At 40.1% G+C, this 23,059-nt stretch overlaps 2 protein-coding genes across 4 annotated transcripts; both read right to left on the bottom strand.

Moving 5' to 3' along the window:
* Positions 1–292: 292 nt before the first annotated feature.
* On the bottom strand, positions 293–6,376 carry LOC117945557 (acyl-CoA dehydrogenase family member 11-like). Of its 2 annotated transcripts, none has more exons than XM_034873137.1 (15): positions 6,176–6,376; positions 5,047–5,315; positions 4,713–4,936; positions 4,455–4,554; positions 3,789–3,906; positions 3,320–3,462; positions 3,075–3,227; positions 2,753–2,847; positions 2,570–2,669; positions 2,337–2,477; positions 2,160–2,252; positions 1,983–2,090; positions 1,717–1,888; positions 1,035–1,101; positions 293–952 (listed from the first exon to the last, which is right to left on the bottom strand). In XM_034873137.1, exons 2-15 carry the CDS (start codon positions 5,308–5,310, stop codon positions 838–840), a joined length of 1,893 nt encoding a protein of 630 aa, XP_034729028.1. In that variant the 5' UTR covers positions 5,311–5,315; positions 6,176–6,376; the 3' UTR covers positions 293–837. The 2 variants fall into 2 exon arrangements, with proteins under 2 accessions (XP_034729028.1, XP_034729029.1); XM_034873138.1 differs by having other exon boundaries at positions 6,203–6,367.
* Positions 6,377–6,846: 470 nt separating this feature from the next.
* Positions 6,847–22,436, bottom strand: morc2 (MORC family CW-type zinc finger 2). 2 transcript variants are annotated; one of them, XM_034873132.1, is made up of 28 exons: positions 22,231–22,436; positions 21,438–21,588; positions 16,925–16,978; positions 16,766–16,800; positions 16,599–16,667; positions 16,400–16,490; positions 16,194–16,302; positions 15,270–15,429; positions 14,639–14,750; positions 14,372–14,497; positions 14,213–14,292; positions 14,032–14,114; positions 13,769–13,854; positions 13,396–13,536; positions 13,112–13,266; positions 12,748–12,876; positions 12,537–12,642; positions 12,210–12,342; positions 12,050–12,133; positions 11,241–11,483; positions 10,871–11,125; positions 9,793–9,885; positions 9,418–9,475; positions 8,787–8,925; positions 8,526–8,693; positions 8,336–8,429; positions 7,937–8,125; positions 6,847–7,793 (listed from the first exon to the last, which is right to left on the bottom strand). In XM_034873132.1, the coding sequence occupies exons 2-28, from the start codon at positions 21,503–21,505 to the stop codon at positions 7,725–7,727; spliced, it is 3,129 nt and encodes a 1,042-aa protein (XP_034729023.1). In that variant the 5' UTR covers positions 21,506–21,588; positions 22,231–22,436; the 3' UTR covers positions 6,847–7,724. The 2 variants fall into 2 exon arrangements, with proteins under 2 accessions (XP_034729023.1, XP_034729024.1); XM_034873133.1 differs by lacking the exon at positions 9,793–9,885.
* Positions 22,437–23,059: the final 623 nt, after the last annotated feature.

The following is a 23,059-nucleotide window of genomic DNA, read 5'->3' as shown; positions in this document are numbered from 1 at the left end:
AAAATAAGAACTTCAATTTAAATAACTAGAAAAACGGATACTGAACTATAGAGATTAGTTCATAGGATAAAATATTAATCGGCTGTATTTTACATATTCTGTATTAATTTCTTTCCAAATGTCTTTCCTGATGTACATCAATTGGAAGCATTGTTAGCATGCTTTGCTCTCTTTAAGATATACCGTTGGGAACAATAAAACACAATGACACAGAAAACATAGATCATTATTCTTAGTACCGTTTATAAAAATTAGCTAGTGTATACAACTGCAAAGTTGGAATTTGTTTTACATTTTTCAGTTTTGGAGCTCAACATTTTTTTTCTAACAGTACAAGAAGGCAGCATATACGCACATCTCAGTCCCTCCTGCCATCTGAGCCAATCAGGGCTTGTCTTCTCCTCTTGCTTCTGACTGACCTGTGCTCTTGTTTATTTGTGGTTTGTTGATCTTACATCCATCTGTGGGGGTGATCTTGACTGTGAATGTGAAAAGCCAGGGTTGATGTTTTGTTTGTCCGCTTATGAATCCAGGCTTCCAAAAAACATTTGGACAGTGCAAAAATAGTAAAACTAAATACTAGTAAAGTATCTGTATTATTTGCACATACTTTGTATACAGACGTAAATATCAGAACTACCAAATCACATAACTGCTTCAGATAGACAGAACTACATTTTATTAAAAACCTCCATGTTCATTTTCATTTCTGGGTTTAATTTGTTTTAATAATACATGGTCTCAGTAATCTACACAATTTAAAACCAGTGGGATACAGTAAGTGGATCTGCCACATAGTTGAGTTTTGAGTGAGGCACAGCTGTGGCCTCACCTCATTCAGCCTCGGATGGGCCGCTCATACACCAGCGCAGCATCGAGTGCTGCAGTGCTGAGATCGTAGCAGCCTCTCGCCTGTTTAGTTACCACAGGACACAAGTCTCTTTCACACCACCTGAAAAAGAAAAAGAAAAATTTATTTTTTTATTTTTAAACCTGAAAGAAGTGTAAATGTCCCGTTCTTTTAATTATTTGACCTGAGAGCCGCATAGGTGTCAGATGAAGAGGCTCCTTTCCAACATGCATGGTCAATGAGTAGAGCACCTGTTAACATCCAGATAGTTAAAGGGGAATGCCCACAGATTGTACACATCAAAGTCTGTTTACTGGTTTTCAGGGGTAGAAAAAAAGTTGTACAAAGGATATTGTAGCTCCAGAGGGAGCTGGGTGAAGTCTTATACATTGCCTTAAGTGATGTCACTTGAGTCTGAAATCTACAAGTTTCAAAATGAAAATTTTGGGGGATGTAAAGTTGGAAAAAAGTGAGTTTAACAGACCCCCGTAGCCTGCTCCTCGTCTCTGCTTGAGGCAAAAAGATCAGTGATAAATCAGCCACTACAAGCATAACACACCCAAAGCTCGTCTGACCCAGAGCCCTAGAGAGACCGACTGTCTTTCTATCACTCTGCTCTGACCAAACTGCTGGTGGTGGAGTTGCATTGTGGGTATGGGTAATTTCGATGCCAGGTCATGACAGGGAAGAAGGATGAATGGAATAAAAAGATGATATCTTTGGGTTTTGCAGCATCGATTTAGATGGTTCTTTTTCTTTACGGTCTATCAAGAGTTCGACAGTGTTGTTAGACAATTGAGAGCAATGCTAAACCGGTGATGTACTCTTTTAAGGGAGAAGAGTGCATGTGTGATGGTGGTACCTACCCGTGTAGATGCGAGCCAGGCTGTATGCCAGGTCTCTGGCTGCTAGTTCCAGGTAGCCGGGTGCTCTTGTAGCTGCTGTCTGAACAAAGTCCTCCAGCTCAGAGAGAGCACCATCTACTGCTTTCACCGCCGGGGACAATGAAGACACATTTGATGCACCTGCAAGCAGGGACTGAAGAAGAAGACAAGTGCAAATCACATTTCTGTTGAACTGTCATAGATGAGTTACTGAACTTGTCTGACGGGCTCATTCCCTGGCCCCGTACCTTGGCATGGGTGAAGTAAGCATGAAGAACCATTCCTGAGCTACGAGCCACAGAGCGCAGCACGTCCAGAGACAGAACATTTGTGGTCCCTTCCCATATACTCAACACCTGAGAAAGAAAGAGACAGGTAAGATTCAAAATTGCAAAATACTGATGGTTTTTATGTATTGACCTCACCTGTGCATCGCGAAGTAGACCAGGCAACCCGGTATCCTCAATGTAGCCCTGGCCACCGAAGCTTTCCAAACCCTCTGACACCACAGCCACCGCCTGGCACAAAACAGAACAAAGACGTTAAGGGTCAGCATCGAAACAGCAAGATGACAGCTGATCACATTTGTGCGGGCCACGCACCTGCTTCCCAGTGTACAGTTTGGCCACAGGAGTGAGCAGGCGCAGCAGATGTTCATCAAGCTGCGTTGCCATGCCGCTTTCCTCTCGGCCCAGCAGACGACACACATCCATCACCAGAAGGAACGCCCCACGAGTCTCCACCTGTCCATGTCAGAAGCAGGCATGGGTGAGGCATGATGGGAAGCTTTGTGTTGAGTTTGTGCAGTTTGTTCACCCCCCCTGCCGGCTCTCACCTCCATCCTAGCGAGAGTCTGCATGTGCAGCGGGTGGTCTTTAAGAAGCTTTCCAAAGGCAGTTCGGCGAGTGGCGTAGTCACGAGCTAACTGGACCACCCTGAGAACACACAAACACACATTATTAATCAGCTTATTCATAGCATATTCTTAGAAATCAGTGCAGTATGAGCAGTAAGCTGCCTTCTCATCGCGGCTGCTGCAGACGTGCTGTTGTGGATCCGGGTTATGGTCAGCATGTTAGCAATGGAGGCCACACCTCTCCCTTCCTCTGATAGCTGTAAATGGAGAGATGGAGAGAGAAGATATTATTTCATGTCAAGACAAATTGGCATTGTCTCAACAGAAAGATGAAATCATGAGGCATTTCAACAGTGTCTTGTTTTGAGCAAAGTGAGCTGTATGCAACCCAGAGTGGCTTTGCTGTAACACAGGCATTGATCATATCTGCATACACATACACATATAGATCTGCACCACTATATAATAATGAGGTGTAACTGACCTTGTGTGCCGGCAGGCCGTCCAGCAGTAGCTCAGCAGTCGGCATCTGTCTTGTGCCCAGCTTGTCCTTCAGTCTCTGAACCTCTATACCTTTCAGTCGTCCATCCTCATCTCTACTCACCTCTCCGTAGAACAGAGACAAACCCCTGCTGCCCTGTGGGACGGAGACGAGGACACACACATATAGCAGTGAAATTAAGTCATGCAAGAGGAGTGATGACTGTTGTTAGAGCATGTCAGCAGTACCGGTGTGGTTGCTCCTGTTGTGTCCTGCGCTCTGGCCAGCGTGAGAGTCATGTCTGCGTCCGTAGCAGAGGTGAACCACTTGAAGCCGTGTAGTTTGTATGAACCATCTGTCTGGGGAACAGCCACCGTCTCTGTGCCACCGGCTGATGGGATCCAAGACAGGGAGAGGCAACTCATGCATTAAAAAAGTTGAGGCTTGTTCTGGCCAACAAAGCCAAAAAGCAAAGACTGTGTGATTATTTAATCACATTTCCTCAACAGATAATTCCAGTAACATTAAGTATCACTGAGACAGAAGTGGATAGTATAACATTTAATAACATTTCCTAAAATGTTTCTTTATGAAATCTTAACAACTGTCGTGAGCCCTTTCAAGTTCAGCCAGTGGCCAATGTTGTACTGTAGCCTTTAACGTGTAGGCAGAAGTGGACACTGCTTCAGGAAAGAAAACATGGATGTGACAACTGACCCACGTCAGATCCTCCCTGTCTTTCCGTCATCCACTGTCCGGACGTCCAGAAACGTTCTGGCCGACGGGTGGTCAAACGATCGAAAGCTTCATCCACCGGCCATGAAACACCTATGGACTTCAAATACACATCTACAAAATCACTTACTGTGGTAACAAAAAAAGAGGTAGAAATCAGGTTAAAACAAGAACCTGTACACCTATGTTTACATGCAGCTGTACAATATTCATGTTTCTTCCCTTATAACAACAAGTTTCCTGTTAATACACTTCAGATGGCATTTTAAATGTATGTGTTTTTTTTCTTCATGGTAAGAGGATTTGACAAGACTGCAGAGCAGAGTTTTCTTGACTGATTTGTCTAAGCTTTACAAACAGTCTACTTTCCAGCAGTTGAAATGCAGGTTTAGACTATTTCAGCTGTAGTCTAATTTGGATGCAGCTACAAAGAAGGCGCTTTCTTTCATCCTGCTGCACTGCTGCAACGTTACTGTCTCAGCCATGCACGTGTCCTTGTATAAAACGTGAAAAACAGGCTTCCTGTTTACATTAGTATGGAACTGCAGAAAAACAGCAATAATCTGGTTACATACATGATTGTAAATGACAATATTTAATGAACAAAGTTTTGGTTTGTAACGCAAATAATTTGTTTTTTTGACTCACCTGGATGACTTTAGCGGCCCCATCAGTCATGGCCAGAGGACAGGTGTAGAGACCAGAGGAGGGAGAGAAGATGTACATCTTGCTCATTTGGTACACACGACTGGAAAACACACACACACACACACACACACACACACACACACACACACACACACATTTCAAACAACCTATCCTATTAGAAACTGCCAAAACATGATCACTGAACTGAAATACACCACGTGAGCTAAACTGAAAAAGGAAGTTCAACATTCTCCTAACCTCCACTCCCCAAATGACCTCTCATAACCAATGGCAACCAGTCCTTCCTGTGCAGACAGGTCTTTCATGCGTTTCCAAGCCGGGGAGGTCACGATGTGGTCCACTCTGCGGCCCCAGGGGTCAAAGTGCACCAAACGTGGAGGAGTAACCTCACACTCTCTTCCCCAGCCGTCCACTTCATTTGCAACACGCTCTCCAAATGCACACAAGTCTGAGAAAGCTGCCTGGGAACAAGTATACACACACGGTGACATAGATCATGAACAACATCTCAGCTAATGTAAAGTGTATATTTTCAACAGCAGAAGAAGCCACAGCTGGGCTCCCTCCTCACCTCCTGGGGCAGGTGTCTTCTCAGGTATCCTCTGAGCAAGGCATCCTCTAGAAATGGGTTCTTCAGCACTGGCCTTTCCTGAAAGAAAGATCCTATCTTGGCTCTGGAGAACGGCAGGTGTCCTGCTGCCTCCCAGAGTTGTTCCTCATTAGATCTTCTTGTGCCCGGCTCAGCTACACTGGCGGATCTGATGTGTTTGAGCGCTGGAGAAACACCACGCCACACCCTGGAGCGGCGGGGCAGTAGGGCTGAGCACATTGACATGGAGTCTGAGGTGAGAAAAGAGCATCAGTGCAGTGCCGACAGATGAACTAAATGTGTGAACATAGTAGGGAGAGGAAAAAATGGCTGGTTTTTGTTCATTTAGCATTCACAGGATTTTTAAGAATCCAAAATATATTTAACACAAACTACTAATATAAAAAACAAATATACAGTATGTATGATGTAATGTAATCCCTTTCTATAATAGAATACTTAAAAACGTTTCCAACCCTAGAGTTTGGTATATTAATATGAGCAATCTGGGGGAATCTAAAAATCGATAATGAAGCTCATGAACAGCTCTAGGACGGGTCCTGAATGCGCCACTGTCAGGGAAAGCAGTGCAGTTACACGTTAAAATGCTAAATCTTGTGGGAGCCATTTTGGTATTTTTACAAATGTTTGACATTTAGCATATTCAAAACAGAAGTGCTACGGTCTATATTACTCTTAATTATGTAGCTATAACTTACATAACCACACTATTTTGATGTTAGTTCTAGCTGACAGTTCTAGTTCTGCCCACAACTTAAAACACACGATCAGAAAAACTAAGGTACACCCGTACCCGTTATTTTTAATTAATTAATTCAAAAATGTCCAGCAAAATCTTACTAAAAGCAACCTAGTTGGAAAGTTAACACACTCGGGATCACTAAAGTGGGTCAAAGTTCATTTCACGCCGCTGTCCTTATTGAGCAGTAATTAGTTAACTTAGGCTATTTCGTTTAGTCTAATGATTAATACAGGCAACAAGTTGCCAATCTGACAATTACCCTTTCAATTCTTTATCAAACTGCGGAGTATATTGTGCACTCTGCAACCCGAGCAATGCAACAATTACAACTGCCGTTAGCCATTTTTCGAGGTAAAGGTTATGCGGTTTCATTAACAATCACTTTTAGCCAGTTTACACTGATAGCTGCTTCGAGAACTTTGAATCTTCAGCGTGTCGAAGGTGCGAAGAAGCTTCATTGAAGGGAGAAAGAAAATTCGCATTACCTTTTGTCCAGCACTGTTTACATTCCCCACAGCTGAAAACCTTCGCCTTCAAAATAAAGGTCCTGTTGTTCACTCAAATAACATAAAACATTAACGTACTAGTTTTCATTTAATATCCCCAAGATATTAAGGTATTTTCTGACATAGGTCTATATAACTGAGTTAAAATGGTATTTCATTTATACACAGCACTGAAAATGTACAATAAAGAAATAGACAATATCTCATTCAAGTGCACGTTATTCTGAATAATCCAAACAATACTATAAACACTTTTTTATAAAAGACATTTTTCAATGTACTGAGCACCCAACTGTGCGGATTTATAATCTCTCACTAAAATTTCATTTTTCTGAGATTTTAAATCCTTTTGTGAATTGACCCTTCAACAGTTGGATGAACATAAACTCATAATGATTTTTTTACTGAGGACTACCTAAAATGTAATTGTAAATGTCAATTTCCCACAACCAATATTTTATTTCTCATTTACAGACAGTGTATTAAAATAACAGACATGCATTTATCAAAAAGGTGTTTCTGAACCTGTTTTATTGTTCTAAGTAAAGATTTGTCAAAAATACAGAATCCTTTGTTCCAGGAACAAAAAGGATTGAAAGCATGCACCGATTACTAAAACATTTCCATGACATGTTAAAAATCTGTTGAAAAGGAAGGACACAGGCTCTGAATAATTATGAACACACAACTTTTCATTTAAATGAGCTTTTTTTTCTTCCAAAAATAAACACAACAGTTGTAGCTTAAATGTGGAGGGATATACGGGAATAATCATACTGATAAAACCCAGTAAGTTGTTCTTGTTTTTGGGTGTGACACACCACCCAAATGTAAAATATGAACCTGTTTGTTCATTAGACCAGCATGGAGGAAGTTAATGGGTAACACTCGTGTTTAGTGTACAAAAATAAAAGTGATCGTTTAAGGACATGCTGCAATACAGAGCACAGCCCAGTCACTGGTGTGTCCAATTCTCACCTGATGATGGACCAAAAGGAGGAACAAATAAAGTCTGCAGTATGTCACAGCATAACCCGACTACAGTATATAAAAGGGAGCATAAATGTATTAAACCTACACAAATTATTTCAATGGTTAATCAGGATAGGATGGCTTAAACATAGATTAACATATATGAGCAGGTATATAAAAAGGACTAAGGAGAGAACCACAGCCCACCCAACAACGTAGAAACACCAGAAAACCTGCCCGAACAAAAACACTGCACTGGTGCTGACTGAACGCTGGAACGATCCAAATCATAGATCAAACCTGTGACAATCTGATTTAACGGCCCTTTCTGCCCACTTCTGCACATAAGCATGAGTCCTTGGGAGAGATGTCAGCTAGTAATGGCAGGAGTGAAAACTGCCAGCCTGTTAATGTCTTCTTTAATCACCCTTGGTAAGGAGGTCCTCTATGTAGGCGTCAAGCTCGTCGTCTGTGTTTATGTCAATATCCTGTATTAACAACAACAACAACAAAAAAAAGATATATCAAAGATTTTAATTAATAGACGACTAAGAGGGAGTGGTATTTTTTAGATTATTTGAATAGGTCCTGTTTCTTAGACCCTAAACAAGAACAGACAAAGCAGTCTCACCTCTTGGACTTTTTGCAGGAGTGCTACAATGTTCGTTCGTAGTTTCTGTAGTTTCTCGTCTGCTTCCTTCAGTTTGACCTCATTGCTGTTGCTCTTCTCTTCCACAGCTTTGGCCCTGGCGTCAGCCCTGCTCTGGTACGAGTTACACAACGACTGGAGACCTGATTCGTACTGCTGGAAATACTCTTTCTAAACAGAGAAGGAAAAACACAGGCACTCAATACTCCGGGAAAGAAAACCGTAGTAAGAAGTCAACACACTCCCAGACAGAGTTCTGCATTCTCTAATCATTTTATTGCTTTCAGTGTAAACGTTTTTTGCTTTCAATGTAATAATAATATTAAAAAGTTTATTCTAGCCTAAGGATTAATCTGTTAAACCACGTATTATCTATCTCACCAAAGGAAAGGACACCAACTCCTCAGCTGTCATGCTGTTAACATCGTCCTTTGGGATCCGAAAAGCAGGAGGGAAGAAGTAACGCAGCATTGTCCTGGAAATAAAAACTACACAATGAACACACACAGTACTAGAAAAACTACATGCCCTGTTTGTCACAATTACCACCAGCTCACTGTAATCGGCTCACCTCAACATGGTGACGAGACTATCGGTCACCTCCCGACTGGTTCCTGGTTGAGTAGTGTCAGGCTCCATGGGTGCAGGGCCCTTCTCGGCCTCCTGTTGGGTGTCGGGTGTCTGCGAGATTGGAGATGGCGGCCGCATCAACCGGACATCATCACTACCCTTGAACACCCTTTACAAAGCACACAAACATTGGATATTGATTATCTGGCACAGTGAACTAAATGTGCCCTGAATACGCACAGCAACACAGACAATATCTTACCATCTGTCTTTAGGGGTGGATCTAGGTACATAGTCAAACTTCACTTTCCAGCGCACGCTCTTTTGATTGGCCTCCACAGCAATGACTTTGCCTGTGTACCACTCCTTGTTGACGCGTACTTCAACCAGCAGACCCTTATCTGTAGAAAACAAATACATAGGTAGAAATTATTCTATTAGAGCTTTTGTTTTCCAGTTGAATGTGTGATACATGTTTAGGCCCTGAAACACCAAGCAGACAGCTAAGCTCTAGTGGCGACGAAAGGTGGCTGTGGAGTCGCCTCATGTAGCCACATGCCACATTTGTCTGGCCAAAGACTTTCTCTTGAACACACCGCACAGACTACAGTCAGCGGCCAACCACCTTGTACATTCTGGGCCTGGGTGAGAGGAAATAACTCGTCATGCCAGCAGGCAGCGGTTCTCTATTAGTCTTTGAAAAAGGAAAACCAGATAGAAACGTTGCTATGATACACACAACTAAATACATTTACCCAAATCAGCAGCGGCAGCACAGAGCCTATGGTCCTCTGCCAGGAAGACAGCGAATAACTTGGCCCCAACTAAGACAGACGGCAGACAATGTACTTGATGTGTCAGGGCCTTTAGTGTAGATCAGTCCAACATCTTACCTTTCTGAGCATTTTTAGTGTCAATCTCTGGTTCATCCTGTTGGTGCTTTTCAGGTGCCTGCAAAAACAAAATCGTAACAACACTGCAGTGAGTAAAATATTGTTTACTGAAAAGACAGAAAAATGTTAATAAATGATTTGCATCCCAGTTAATAAAAGAAGTGAAAGTGTGATGTCAGGCATTGTATGAGAATGTCATGCTTGATTGTTAAAAGAATGAGACAACTTCAGTTTCAAGAGAGGACTGTTAGAAGAGAGAAAGATAACCTGACAATACACCCAGATCAGATGAAAGGTTCATTTGTCATGATTTGTTAAGGTTGTGAGAGACAGCCCAGCTTTATTGTAGGGTAGTCAAGAGAGGGACGGAGCTACCTTTGCTTTACCCCCATGCTCTTGCATGGAAATAGGTTTAGGGATAGAGAGTGGTGTCGGTGGAGTAGGAACTCCTTTCTTCTGGGCGTTAACCTGTAAGGTCAAGAGCAAAGGGGCTCTGATTGCAAATTAAGTGACCAAATTAAACCACCTACACGAGATCCACGGTAAAAACTCTCTGCACTGGCTCTTCCATTATTTACCCACGGGGAGATTGAACAAAATTGCAGACGACCTTGTGCCGCTGACCTTTTAAGATTCAGTGGCCGGCAGAAATATTGATGTTTACCTACCCTGCGCTTTGCCTCTGAAGTGCCTGCACTATTCTATGTGTCCTACCTTGCAGTTTTACCTCTGATCCTGTTAATTTTCTTCACTATACAAGCCTAATTTTAGCATCACTATCTTGTCAGCTATAAATACTGTAGGAAGCTAACTAAGCAGTACTTGCTGCAGTTTTGTTTCTGAGTAGAGTTGTAACCTGGTAGCAATGCTCGCTGTGTTCTTTGCCTTCAATTCCAACCTGCGGCCCTTTGCTGCATGTCATTCCCCCTGCCTCCCCTTTCACGTCTAAGCTTTCCAATCAAATAAAGGCCTAAAATCTAATCTAAAGCCTTGAAAAAAGAAGGAAAAAAAAAAAAGAGTAAACTTTATTCCCGATAAGCTTTTGGATTTAAGTTTGTGTTACAGACACGGTAATGGAGGAAGACTTTCATGGTATTGTAAACAAATAACTGCCCAAATGATCCTAATTTCTGTCTTCTCTCATTCTCCTTTTTATCTACTCACATTCCAGAAGTGAATTCCTTGTGAGAGACAAGTGGTCGTGAAGGAGAAAAAGCAACAAGCAGTAGAAAGAGACAGCAGCACACACCATCCCAGTACTGACACACGGGCTGATTACGGTGAACTCTTGAATGGTTTAGGCAGCCAATGGTGTCATTTTATTCTATACATGTGTAGGTTTTGTAGTATTGATACATTTATAAGTTGTAAATTTAAACATTTGAGATATCATCTCTCTGACGTGATGCCAAGGAGAGTTTACTCTAGCTCGTGAATTTTGTTGTGCGTTTACCTCGTCCAACTTGGCACGTTTGGTAGGTGAGGCCTTCTCTATCACTTTTCCACGATTACCAGCTGCTGCGGCCATCTTGGATTTCTTTATCTGAGGTTCTTCTTCTTCACTGTCTCCCTCACTGTCGTCATCTCCCACCTCTTCTTCATCTTCTTCCTCCTCCTCCTCCTCCTCTTCCTCACTGGCCTCCTGCTCTATGATTCTCTTCCGTTGTCCAGCAGCTGCTGGTTTGGCTGATGATGCTTTGGCAGGTGACTAGGTAAGTAGACAGATATCACTGTTACACACTTCCCTGCAGACACATTTACTAATACTACAACACTTTCCATTGGTACCATTGATGGAGTATCATCTAAACCCTGTAACTTACCCGTGAGTTGCGGCTGGATGGGGGTGTTTTGGCAGTAGCTTTGGATACAGGCTTTGTTGCAGGTGGAGAAGGCTTTGCTGCACCTCTGGACTTAGACGGTTCGACTTTGGATGGTGGTGGCGGAGGGGCAGGAGTTCGGGTGGGGCGCAAAGAAGCTGCACGAGATGGAGGGGGGCTTTTTAAGTGAGCTGGGAGCGGTGGGGAGCGGGGCCGCGTTATAGACCTTTCAGAAGACCTAGTTGCCTGAAGCGACAACATGTGAAACACACAACAAACAAACGCATCAGTGAGATAACAAATGAAAAACAAGATTAACAACAACAGCAGTGTTAGGCCGCAATCAGATGGGGGGGGGGGGGCGCTTGCAGGGGCACTGCTTTTCTTGTTTTAAGGTGCCCCGATCAGACCAGCTGTTTTTGTTATTCTTGCTAGGCAACTTTCGAATCCCTTGTCCTCAGCCAACCATTATTTTGCTGTGAAGTTAAATGACATCAGGTGTTTTTGTCACTATGATTTTAAGCTTGTCTGTCTGATTGGGGCCTTAGTGAGCTAGCGTGTGCTTTATTTGTGATTAAGTCATTATGAACAAACCAGACGTTGGCCCTCAAGTACAGGCACTAGTTCACTATATTGAATGGCATTCACAACGCAATAAAATGTCGTCAAGCAGGTTACTGGTTAAATTAAACTGATTATGTTTTCGTTCTTATTTCTAAAAATCTGTGATTCAATTTTAATTAACATTCAGTAAATGGCAGCATATTGTGAGTTGTGTCTTTTACAAGGAGATATTTATGTGGAGTTTGTACCTGAGAGGAACTCTCTGTTGGTTTCATGCTGACATCTAGTGGCAGCTTCTTTAAATCTGCAGCAGATTTTACAGTGCTGGTTTTCTGATGAGAGAAAAGAACAATGTATTATGTCCTGATGTACATAAAACAGAGTGACACAGAGAGAAAAATGAGGTACCTGCAAGGCCTCTAGTTTGTCCTGCTGCTGTTTGATTTTCTCTTCCAGCTCTTTCCGTTTGTCTTCAGCTGTCTGCTTGTCTTTCTTCAGAACACCACATGGCAAATTCTGTTTCTGTTCAGTAGCATCACATCTAAACATAAAATACACACTATGTGTAGCACGTAGGAACACTACTACACTAACAAGAAATCAGCAACGTAGTGATACAGCATCACAATTTGGCATGCAGTACATATGTTAAATATATAATTTTACACTTTAGTGTGAATTACAACTTAAAAGGCAATAAAACCATATACTATAAAAACAACATTTTGTCTGTACCGGTCCTGGGTGCTGTCAGGGTTCATGAGACACACCCAACTGTCTGGGTAGCGTTTGTCCACAGCATCCATCTGGAATGGCAGCGTTCTCCATTTTAAACATTTATCTGAAAACAAATCCCAGAATCAGCATTAGTGGACGATTCTGACAATAAGTTAGTTTGTCAAGATCCAGTATTCATGTTTTATGCGAGTATGGATCTGTAACTTACCACACTGAATAGTAAGTGGTATCTCCATGCCGCGGCGTCTCTTGTATCTCGGCTCTGATGATGGAGGTGCAGACCAGCTGGCAGACAGATACCCAAACTCATCCCAGAACTTCACAATGCCCTTTTGAGCTGTATAACACACAGACACACTCAGCATTTCATATAGCAATAAGTTATTTAATAAAAAAATAAAAACAATTATCTATGCTCTATCTTTCTATCTACCTATCTATCTATGCTTGATACTGTCATTTGACAACTGGTAAAAAAGTGACAAACCTGGATAATAATTTTTTTCTTTTGTAAACTGTGCAGGTCAGGTGTTGGCAACCAATGGAAATCTCGCAGTTGAGGAAAAACTCACCAATGTTAGTGTCCTTCCAGTACTGAGCTAAATGTTCCCCCATGGATTTGAGTAAATGTCGATACTCCTTAGCATCCGCAAAGTCCTGTTTGTTGTGAGTAGGCTCTAGAATTAAATATGGGACATCAACTACTCCAACCACACCTCCGCATGCCCTAAAACACAAAAATCACATAAAATAAAACAAATTAAAAATTAAACAAAAACAATCCAATACCCGTAAAAATATTTCTCTTAATCATTCAAGTATGTCACTTTACAATCCCTGTGTGCTTGTTACTCACATGCCTCCCTCCAGCTGGGGCCCTGTTTTCTCATACATCTTGATGAGACGAGAACAGTTGTACACAAACATCCCATCTAGGTCCCTCTGTTCAATGTTCACTCCAAAAATAAAATTCAACTCCTTGGGCTCCTTTAAGGCTCTGAGGAACAAGAAAGTGTTGGAGACTGACGGTAAATGGACATACCAAGCAAAAACAAAGTGTTGGGTTATCTCTTCAAGATACTATTTTATCATATTTCCATGCAAAAAAACAAACACATCTTGACAAATTTATATATACACTTTACACAGCAATCATTTTGGCCATCATAAATCCTCCTAATAACGGTTTGTAAATCTATGAATTGTAGAAACAACGTTGTCTATAGTACTTCTGTTTGGCTTCAAGAATCCTTTTCTTCATGTCACAATCCCGTCGAAGCATCATGGCTGAATCTTGAACCTTTCTCAGAATTGCCTAAAGGAAGATAGGGCAGACAAAACACTAGTAGAGACACTATAACAACCTTAGATTAAGACAGAGGTTTCAAATCATTATCCAGTTTTTAGACAAAAAATGATGTGCCTGTTTTAGATTAAAAGCTTGTTTACAGAGACAAAACCATATTTGCATTATTAACCAAAATATAATTACCCGTGAATCTTTTGACAGGTCGTCTCCTAATCTGGCCTCCAAAGCCATCTGCTTACTCTCTGCCTCTCGGGCTTTTTCTTCCGCTGAAATAAACAACAAAATTGTTACCCAATGAGCGTTAGGGCATCACAACAGGACAGCAAAAAGTAAATAAAAACAGCAAATTTCACCACTTACTCACCAATCTTAGCAAGGTGATCTGCTTTCTTCACTTCTTGCTCAGCACGAGTTTTGAAACGAGTCGATGTGTATTTATAAACCCTATTAATAAAAAAGAATGAAAGTTTTGTCACTGGACTACAGTATTTACAGACACTGCATAAATTAGTTATCATTTTACCTCGGTTTATATAAACAGCAGGACAGTCTCTTGGTCCTGACTTTATGTCCCTGGATAAAAATCCTCATGCGTGGGTCAATGTACAAAACAGCCGCATACGCTCTGAACGACCTCTTCTCTGGCTTCCTGTGAAAGAGGGAAGGGGATCAACATTGACAAAATTTCTGATCAATACAATCAACATAAATTGAAGTTAATTTACAAAATATAATTCCTTTCAGCATGAGTTAGTAATCCCATGGTAAATGGTTTAATCGAGTCACTCACACTCCTTCAACAGGTGTCCCAGCCATCAGTATGTCCTGGTGATCTGTCTCTACATCCAGTTCTGGTTCTCTGTTGTCCATCAGCTTCAGATTATAGATGATCACAAGAGTGCCTTTATCAAAAAACACAAAAGTAAGCATTGCAATCAATATCAATCTTGTCATTCCCCCCAAAACACGCTTATAGAAAAACAAATGATTAAATAAAAAATGTATTGACAGAGATAACTTTATCCACAGAGACACTTTAAAAACAATGTCTCCTGAGAATGATGATTAGAGTGATTGAAGGCAGACTAACAGATCTTTGAGGGTCAGAATTCTAGTGGGTAGACAGGTGTCCAAATACTTATTTGCAGCTGTATCATACAAATAACTAGTTAAAAAAATCATACATTGTGATTTCTGGATTTTCTTTTTAGATTATGTCTCTCACAGTGGACATGCACCTATGATGATGATGATCATTTCAGACCCTTTCATGATTTCTAAGTGTGAGAACTTGCAAAATAGCAAAGTGTTCAAATACTTATTTTCCTCACTGTATGTTTTACTTTAAGTGGTGGAATTAAACTTTTAATGGACATCACAAAATTAATCTCTTCACATGGAGACAAAAGTCATATACTTGCCACTGCTACTTTCTATTTTGTTGAACTGCTCCATCAACTGCCGTTCACTTTTAAAAGGTGAGTATTTGAAGATCAGCTCTGTCTCTATGGCGTACTTCTCTGGATCAGAGGTCAATGGTTCCTTAGTCTTTAGATCCCAGGAGGGAAGGGGCACTATCACCTGAAGAGAGAGGATCGAAATGTTTAAAAAATTATTAAATTGGGTTTCACAATGAGTCATCAGCAGCAACCTCATTCACAAATATGCAATATACCCATTTACAGACTAAGTACATACATGAGGAAGAAATCTAGTTTTATACCGCCTAAATGGCTGCGCGGCAGAGAACATAAATGAACACATGACAATGAACATTAAAACAGTTTTTATATTACAATAAAGTCTTACAGATATGATAAAGAAATATCATCATATAAATAAAACCCACTGATTGCAATTTTCTTTATCTCATTGATCTTGTTTAGAAATAAACACTCAATCCTCATAATTACATACAGCAGCATTTTCTCCACACTATACAGAATTATAACTTCTTACTTAACTGGACTTCTGTGTGTGCAGAACTACACAGTGCACATAACACATTAAGCTTGACTTTGGGTCAAGTTGCATTGTTATTGATTGATGTTCACATGGTTGAAACAGGGTTCTCTCTGCGCATCTTCCAGCAGCATGCAGCTGAGTCAGGGGCCTCTCAGCTAATGTTTACATAGGTCGTGTAGCATTTATACCACCTTGGGTGCATTTACCATACGTTGCTGTTAACTATTCAAAAAATCTAAATAGAAAAAGGGAGCTTGATGAAGCAGATCTCAAACTTCAACCTGCACTTCAAAACTATCAATTAGATATAACAATCAATAAAATTACTTGTACACATCCCTAATGACAATGAAAACCTCTATTCAATGGTTGACTCTGACCTCATCTAGTCCCTCCTCTTCGTGGAAAGTCCGTGACAGGAAAAGGCAAGTGAGCGTATTGCCTTTTTTTGTGAACAAGATGAAGTCTTTCCCAATACGCATAGAGCCGCTGTGAAAACAGAACACATTTTAATATGTGAAATATTTCAAACGGTTTACTAAATGCACAATGTTAGAATCAAACACAAACTAGGAAAAGGTCTTACGATTTCAGGCCGTTTCCATACTGGCCGATCTGAGTGGACTCTGGGGACCGTTTGTTAGACTTTCCAAACTGAATCACATGAGTTGCCTCATCTAGTAAACAAACAAAATACATATTATCAACAACAACAAAAACTATGAACCAACTACAAAGCACTTTTAATCATAAAATAGCTTTAAGGGACTTGAATTAGCACTTACGAGGATCCATTCCAATACCATCATCCAGAAAACAGAGCGTGTAGCCGCCCCGCAGCTCTGGCTTTTTTTCTATCAGCAAAGCAAGAAGGTTGAAAAAGACATGTTAGACCCAATGACTGAATGTGCATGCTTAAGTGTGTGAAACTGGGGCTTGTTCTGAGATGTACCTGTGTAGATATCTATACGTGTGGCATTAGCATCTCTGTAAAAGAAATAAACAAACTGTAAGACTTCGTACTTAATACAAGGAAGATAACAGACCAATGATAACGTTTTCCAGCCTGGATCATCTGTCAACAATGACATGCTATGTTGCAAATGAGTACCTTGAATTGTCCACAAGCTCCGCCAAGGCTCCAAATAGGAACTCGTGGGTTGTCCTGAAAACAGACAGCTAATTTTAATGAATTCAATATACTGTACTTAAATGTAATGAGTGATATAACTGAGTTAACAGGGCAAGCTGGTCTGAAAAAGTATAGGAGATAGTTGTTGCCGGGATTAGATCTCAACATTAATATTGTGCCTTTAGATTGTTATTACACAACCTGTATTTCCTCAAGTCTATTGAGAGATATGCATTAATGCAAACAGAATTGAGGATTGTCATTTAAGATTGTATTAATGTATTCATTGTAAATCAGTCATTCTTAGTCTGGCTATCCCCAAACCAAAACAAGCTCAATAGATGTGAGATTGAGCGTTGGTCTGGGGAGTCTGCTCTGTATTTTCTTTGCACAAGAAGCGTTCAAATGACTCTGTACACAATTGGATTGTCCTTCAACCAATCAGACCAACGATTCGGGGGACGTAGAAGCAACAGCAGTATCAACGGGTTGATGCGCCTGGCTACACTAAGGTGGCCGCCTCCATATTGAATTTAAACAAGAAGCTGCTCTATTGCCATCGTGTTAAACCCGCCAATAGCATCAGGTAGATAAGACAGTTTGTGATTGGTTCACGCAAAATTGGGAACTGAAGCAGGAGAATTAAACGTGCAGGTTTCCAGATGCAGGGTGAAATCACCAACAGAATGGGCAAGGTTTACCTTTATCTTCTTAATGGTACTTAGAGCCTTTTAGGTGGTAGAAATTAACAATTATTTAAAGAAAGGCAACATCAAAAAGCAAGGTCTTCAGCCTTGATTTAAAAGAACTAAGAGCTGCCGCAGAACTGCAGTTTTTTGGGGAGTTTGTTCAAGATAAGTGGTGTATAAAAACTGAACGCTGCTTCCCCGTTTAGTTCCGACTCTGGGGACAGAAGGCAGACCTGTCACAGACAACCTGAGAGGTCTGGGTGGTTCATAGTGAAGTAGAAGATCAGAAATGTGTTTTGGTCCTAAACCGTTTAGTGATTTATAAACCTGCAAAAGTATTTTGAAATCAATTATTTGAGGCACAGGAAGCCAGTGTAAAGACTTCAGAACTGGAATAATGTGACCCACTTTCTTGATTTTAGCAAGGACTCGAGCAACAGCAGCGTTCTGAATCAGCTGCAGCTGTTGGATTGATTTTTTAGGGAGACCTGTAAAGACCCCGTTACAGTAGTCAAGTCTACTGAAGATAAAGGCATGGACAAGTTATTCCAAATCTTGCTGAGACATAAGTCCTTTAACTCTTTATATATTATAAAGTTGATAATAGGTTGACTTTGTAATAGAGCTCAACCGATAAAGAATTTTTGGGGCCAAAAATTCCGATACATAACGGCCGAGATATATTTAAAAAAAAATAATAAATCCTTTAACGAGTAACAAAACATAAACAGATTTCCTTAACAGTTATTTGTAGCCATTTATGAGTTCTTACTAAAATAATATAATTCCTGTGTTTTATTGTCAGAACAGAGGAAAATCAAAATACATATAAGTTTTGATAAATAAAATGTATAAAAATACAAACTTAGGATATGAAACCTAAAGTCCTTTGAACAAAAACACAACAAGTGTTGTCAACAGGGACGTTGTAAAATCCCCTCTGGTGGACAAACTACGCAACAGCAACACTCATCTGTTTTTATTTTATTTTTTAAACACTCATTTATCAGAACAATTTGTCAAATGATTCTGATGAAACTTTGGGCACCCCAGGTAAAAAAACTGTATTAATGTGCATAAAGAAGCCAACAAAAGACGGAAAAATCTCCAAAAAGGGATCAAATTACAGATTAGACATTCTATTACTGCAGTTTTCAGGGCCTGTAGAAAGAAACCTGAAAGAGGAGACGTGTTTACTTAGTACCAATTTTCGCCAATATCTCATTGTGACAAAACAACAAAGACTGGTTCTGTCTTCGCTTGAACATAAGTTACACCTATAAAAAATATTCAATAGTCTTGGTTGATCCTTTACTCCATCAAGTGTCAAATGTATTGACAAATGCCCATCAGAAGTCCACCTGCTATTTTTAACTTCCATTAACAACAAGCACAACTGTTTTAGTTCTTGTAGTTCAACCCTTCCTGGATCTGTGCATAATCCCTGACCACTGGCTTTTGTAATGAGCCCAGGAAGTGATATTATCTGTGTGGCGCACCCACTCCATGACTTGGTACTCAGTTACAGGAACACTTTCAGTGAAAGACTCATACTCCCAAAATGCACCACAGGAAGTCATTCCTGCCTGTAGCCATCAAACTTTATAACTCCTCCCTCTAAGTGTCTGACACACAGACACTTAGTGAGATTGAAACTGGACAATAATATCTGTTTTGTGCAATAACAATGGCTTGAAATGTGTGCAATACTCTACTGCTTCCATTATTATTATTATTATTACTGTTCACCATTACAACTCCTTAATTGTGTAAATACCGTTATATCATAACATTTCTTTAACTATTTAACTACGTACATATACACACTCCTTATATTTCTTTATTAATATTTCTACTTTATACTTGTACTATATTTGCTACTGCACATAATTTCCCTTTGGGAATCAATAAAGTATTTCTGATTCTGAATGTTTTGACAGGTGGACCAAAACATGGTCTGGGTTATTCAGTCAAGCTACATCACAAGAATTTATTTAGGTCTACTTGTTGTAGCAATGACGAGATATGGAACATTTGTCCAATATTTGCTTCTGCTATGCACAAAAATACAACTGCCTTTCAAATCCATGACAGGGAATGTTGTGAACCATCTCATCCATAGGTGTCTGTTTTCTTCAGACCAATCATGACTGCTGTTCAATGAATTTAGTTTGTCAGACAAATTTCCAATTGGCACTATTACATAATTTCATCACTAGGGCCGGCACATTTTGGTTGGTTGGTTGACGGCCTATTCAAATTCATATTGGTTGGACCATCTTTGGTGTTATATCCATAAGGCCCTGTTTCCACTAAGTTTTTTTCCAGTTGGAAACACCAGGCACTCTTTTGGAAAGGCCCAGCTGTGAGGCCCTAACATTTCCACTTAAGTAAAAATATTGACATAAGGAAGAGTACTTGCTCTGCTTGAGATATAGGTAAGACTAAATCATAATAAGAGAGAGACAGACCCTTCAGTCTATGTAGCAATCAGTATTAATTTCTCCTCCATTGCTGATGTTGTTTGCCACTTGCACAGGAGAATGTGACAGTAAGTCTTTGTGTTTTCTGTCCAGCCCCTCGACTGTGATTCGATGGGTCAGAAAAAAAATTACAGTGACATGCGCAGCTTTTTACCCAAAGTAGAATTTTTCTCAACTCTGGGCGTCAGAAAAAAAACGCCAAAGTGCAGTTCTTAGTGCAGAAAAGACACTTAGTGCCTCATCACATTGCTAGTGTTTGTAGCATAATGTAAATACGTGTCTCTCCTGTTGCCAAGACTTCAAAATATTGGGTGGCATCAGGAAAAAAAAATGCTCTACTGAACACACAACCCTACCAGGTAAAGTACACACAAACTTGAATGCACTCTGACACCGATATTTGAGGCTTTTGATGACATCTGCTCTGGAAATGAAGATGTACCTGAAACTACTGATGATCAGGATTATTTTTGTGCTATTTATTAATCTGATCATAAAGCTGAACCTAAAGATGAAAATAATAAAGCTAGCTCAGATGGTAGCAGTCCCAAGAGAAGTCATGATTGATAGAACCTTATAGAGTTAACTCAACTTTGCTGCTTTAAATATGCAAATAGTTTTCCTGGCTAATTATCCAACTTGGGAAACAAGATGATGTCACTAGCTATCCACTCTCCTGAAAAAAGCTTTGGCTGATGTGGCAATGGCTGGAAAAAAGAAAAGAGGTGCCACAACTTCCAAATGATGGTAGTTTGTCATGTAGGTAACATGTAGATGTATGTACATAAAGAATAAATATAACAAGCTAAGCTGAAATACATGAATAAATATAAATTGGACATCTAGAAGAGGTAGGTATATAAACAAATCATAAATGGCTAAGTATATTTTCTGTGCATCTGTAATTGTTAATAATATGTAACATGTCCAAGATACATGATATATGTGCCGGGTTACAAATGCATGCAGACTTTAGAAAACTATTTTGATGGCAGGAAAAGTCGTGTTGAGTGCAAACGGAAATGATGAAATGCGAGAATATTCTCTTCTTCTACAAACGGATGATCAGGTTTAACAGGATTTAACCTCATCTAGTCAAGTAACATTATAGGTTGGTGTAAGGGATAATTATAGAGTTACGGTGTAGTTAAGGTGTTAATCTGTTATAACTTTCTCAGCCATCTGTGGGCCTTAGAAAAATAGTCACATAGATAAATGGGGTATATGTCTAGTTGGTGGTCTGTAATATTCACTGTCATAATGTTTAGTACCAAGTTCATAAGCACATAGGCTATTAATTACCAGCATGCCGGTACTTACGAATTTGTGTGCAGGTACTCAAAGGTAAGCTGAGCCCTGCTCAGGTTGCTGTAGCTGGAGTAGGCCATAGCCACGCACTGATATTTTCTGTTTCCTTCCTGGTCTCCTGTTTATTTTCTTTCCAACAGAGCTCTATTCCAGAGCTTCCATCCTGAAGAGGAAAGAAAACTATCATATGGCTTGTGTATATTTACAAAACGTTAACGTTACAAGATGCCGTAATCCAATAATTGACACCATGCACATGATCTGACAGCAGTTAATGTGGACACTTCACAACAAGTTAACACCCACACTTTTAGGAAAACCAGCCCCGTGTGAGGGGTACCACGTGGGAGGCCTTAATTTACTTGGGAATAACAATGTTTTGGCAAAGAGCAAAGACCGCCTTTGGGCAGTGTTAGCTATGAAGACATTCACGTTTATGTAACGTTATTCATGCAGAAGTCAGTTATGAGTCAAGCTAGGTCTCTGTGAAGTAAGACCAATTAAAGTCTAGTGAATAGCATATGATATAAACGTTTCAAACGTTATGCACGTTTAATGTTAAGCTAACATTCGGTGGCTAGCTAGATAAGTTAACATTAGCTTGCTACGTTAAGCTAGCAATGTTAAGCTAACATAAGGTAAAATAACATCGGCTAGCGGATAACCGTAGCTAGCTAGCTTCCCACTGTGGGAACATGTAGCCCCAACGAGTAGCTTCCTTTCACCGACTTCGCAGACCGGTTCATATGACTGTGTAGTTGTCACGCTAGTGTAGCTATTATTCCTTCCAAGGAAGAATACATACTTTGTAATGTTACGTTGCCTTTCCCTAAACATAAAACAATCTGCCAGGCCGCGAAGAATCCAATCACTTCGACGTACTTGGTTCCCTTCCTGTGGTCTGCAGAAATCCCGCCTATACTTTTCTATTCTCAACCAATAGGAAAGCATTCTGTAAAGATTCCTAACGATGATTGGAGCGGAAATCCTGCTACGTAAACGAGGTCCGGTACATCAGTAAGTCAGCCATACAATGAATTGTATTATGTAATTTCATACATTGAAAACACCGATTTACAGAAGATCATTTGTTTATTGTGAAAAATGTGTTTATTGTGTTAGTCAAATGATGATAGTTGTTAATATAGACAATGTTGGCCCTGGGACCTCTCTTTTATTTCTTCACACCAATGATGAACCAGGCATTATGCATACTGAACTAAACCATTGTCACCAATGCCTTCAAACAAAACAAATAAATCCAATTAACCAGTTGTTTGGAAATGCTAAACTGTAATGTAAACTAGATGGTATATTTGAATTGTTCTGGTCTTTCTAAAGAAAAAGTAAAGCCATGAACTTGATTGCCATCTTCCATTGGTGGTCCTTGTTGCCAAGGAAAACCAATGTAAGATAATACTGTGTGTTTGCATTAAGTCAAACCTTATATTAATAGCGTTCCCTGACTTGGCAGGACCTAAAAAAAAATTGAATTAAAAAAAGACACTTGATGAAAGTCAGTCAGATTCGCAATAACAGTCAAATTCACAATGAAAACCTAGTATTTTTATTTATCCCATTTAAGGTTTAATTCTCAAAAAAACTAGGAAAATAGTGTTTGAAAACAGGATGCC

The sequence above is a fragment of the Etheostoma cragini genome, chromosome 5, assembly GCF_013103735.1.
Source record: "Etheostoma cragini isolate CJK2018 chromosome 5, CSU_Ecrag_1.0, whole genome shotgun sequence".
Taxonomy (NCBI): domain Eukaryota; kingdom Metazoa; phylum Chordata; class Actinopteri; order Perciformes; family Percidae; genus Etheostoma; species Etheostoma cragini.
Note: the sequence above shows the minus strand (reverse complement) of the source record. Positions and strands in the feature narration are given on the sequence as shown.

Bases quoted from the DNA above. Each gene is read 5' to 3' on its own strand.
- LOC117945557 (XM_034873137.1), bottom strand. From the start codon at position 5,310: ATGTCAATGTGCTCAGCCCTACTGCCCCGCCGCTCCAGGGTGTGGCGT. The intron at 4,937-5,046 runs GTGAGGAGGGAG...ACTTGTTCCCAG, and splicing joins GAAGACACCTGCCCCAGGAG to GCAGCTTTCTCAGACTTGTG. The intron at 2,670-2,752 runs GCAGCTTACTGC...GTGTGTTCTCAG, and splicing joins GCAGCAGCCGCGATGAGAAG to GGTGGTCCAGTTAGCTCGTG.
- morc2 (XM_034873132.1), bottom strand. From the start codon at position 21,505: ATGGCCTACTCCAGCTACAGCAACCTGAGCAGGGCTCAGCTTACCTTT. The intron at 14,498-14,638 runs GTGAGTGACTCG...CCTCTTTCACAG, and splicing joins GGGACACCTGTTGAAGGAGT to GAAGCCAGAGAAGAGGTCGT. The intron at 11,126-11,240 runs GTAAGTTACAGG...CTACTTACCTAG, and splicing joins CATCCAGCCGCAACTCACGG to TCACCTGCCAAAGCATCATC.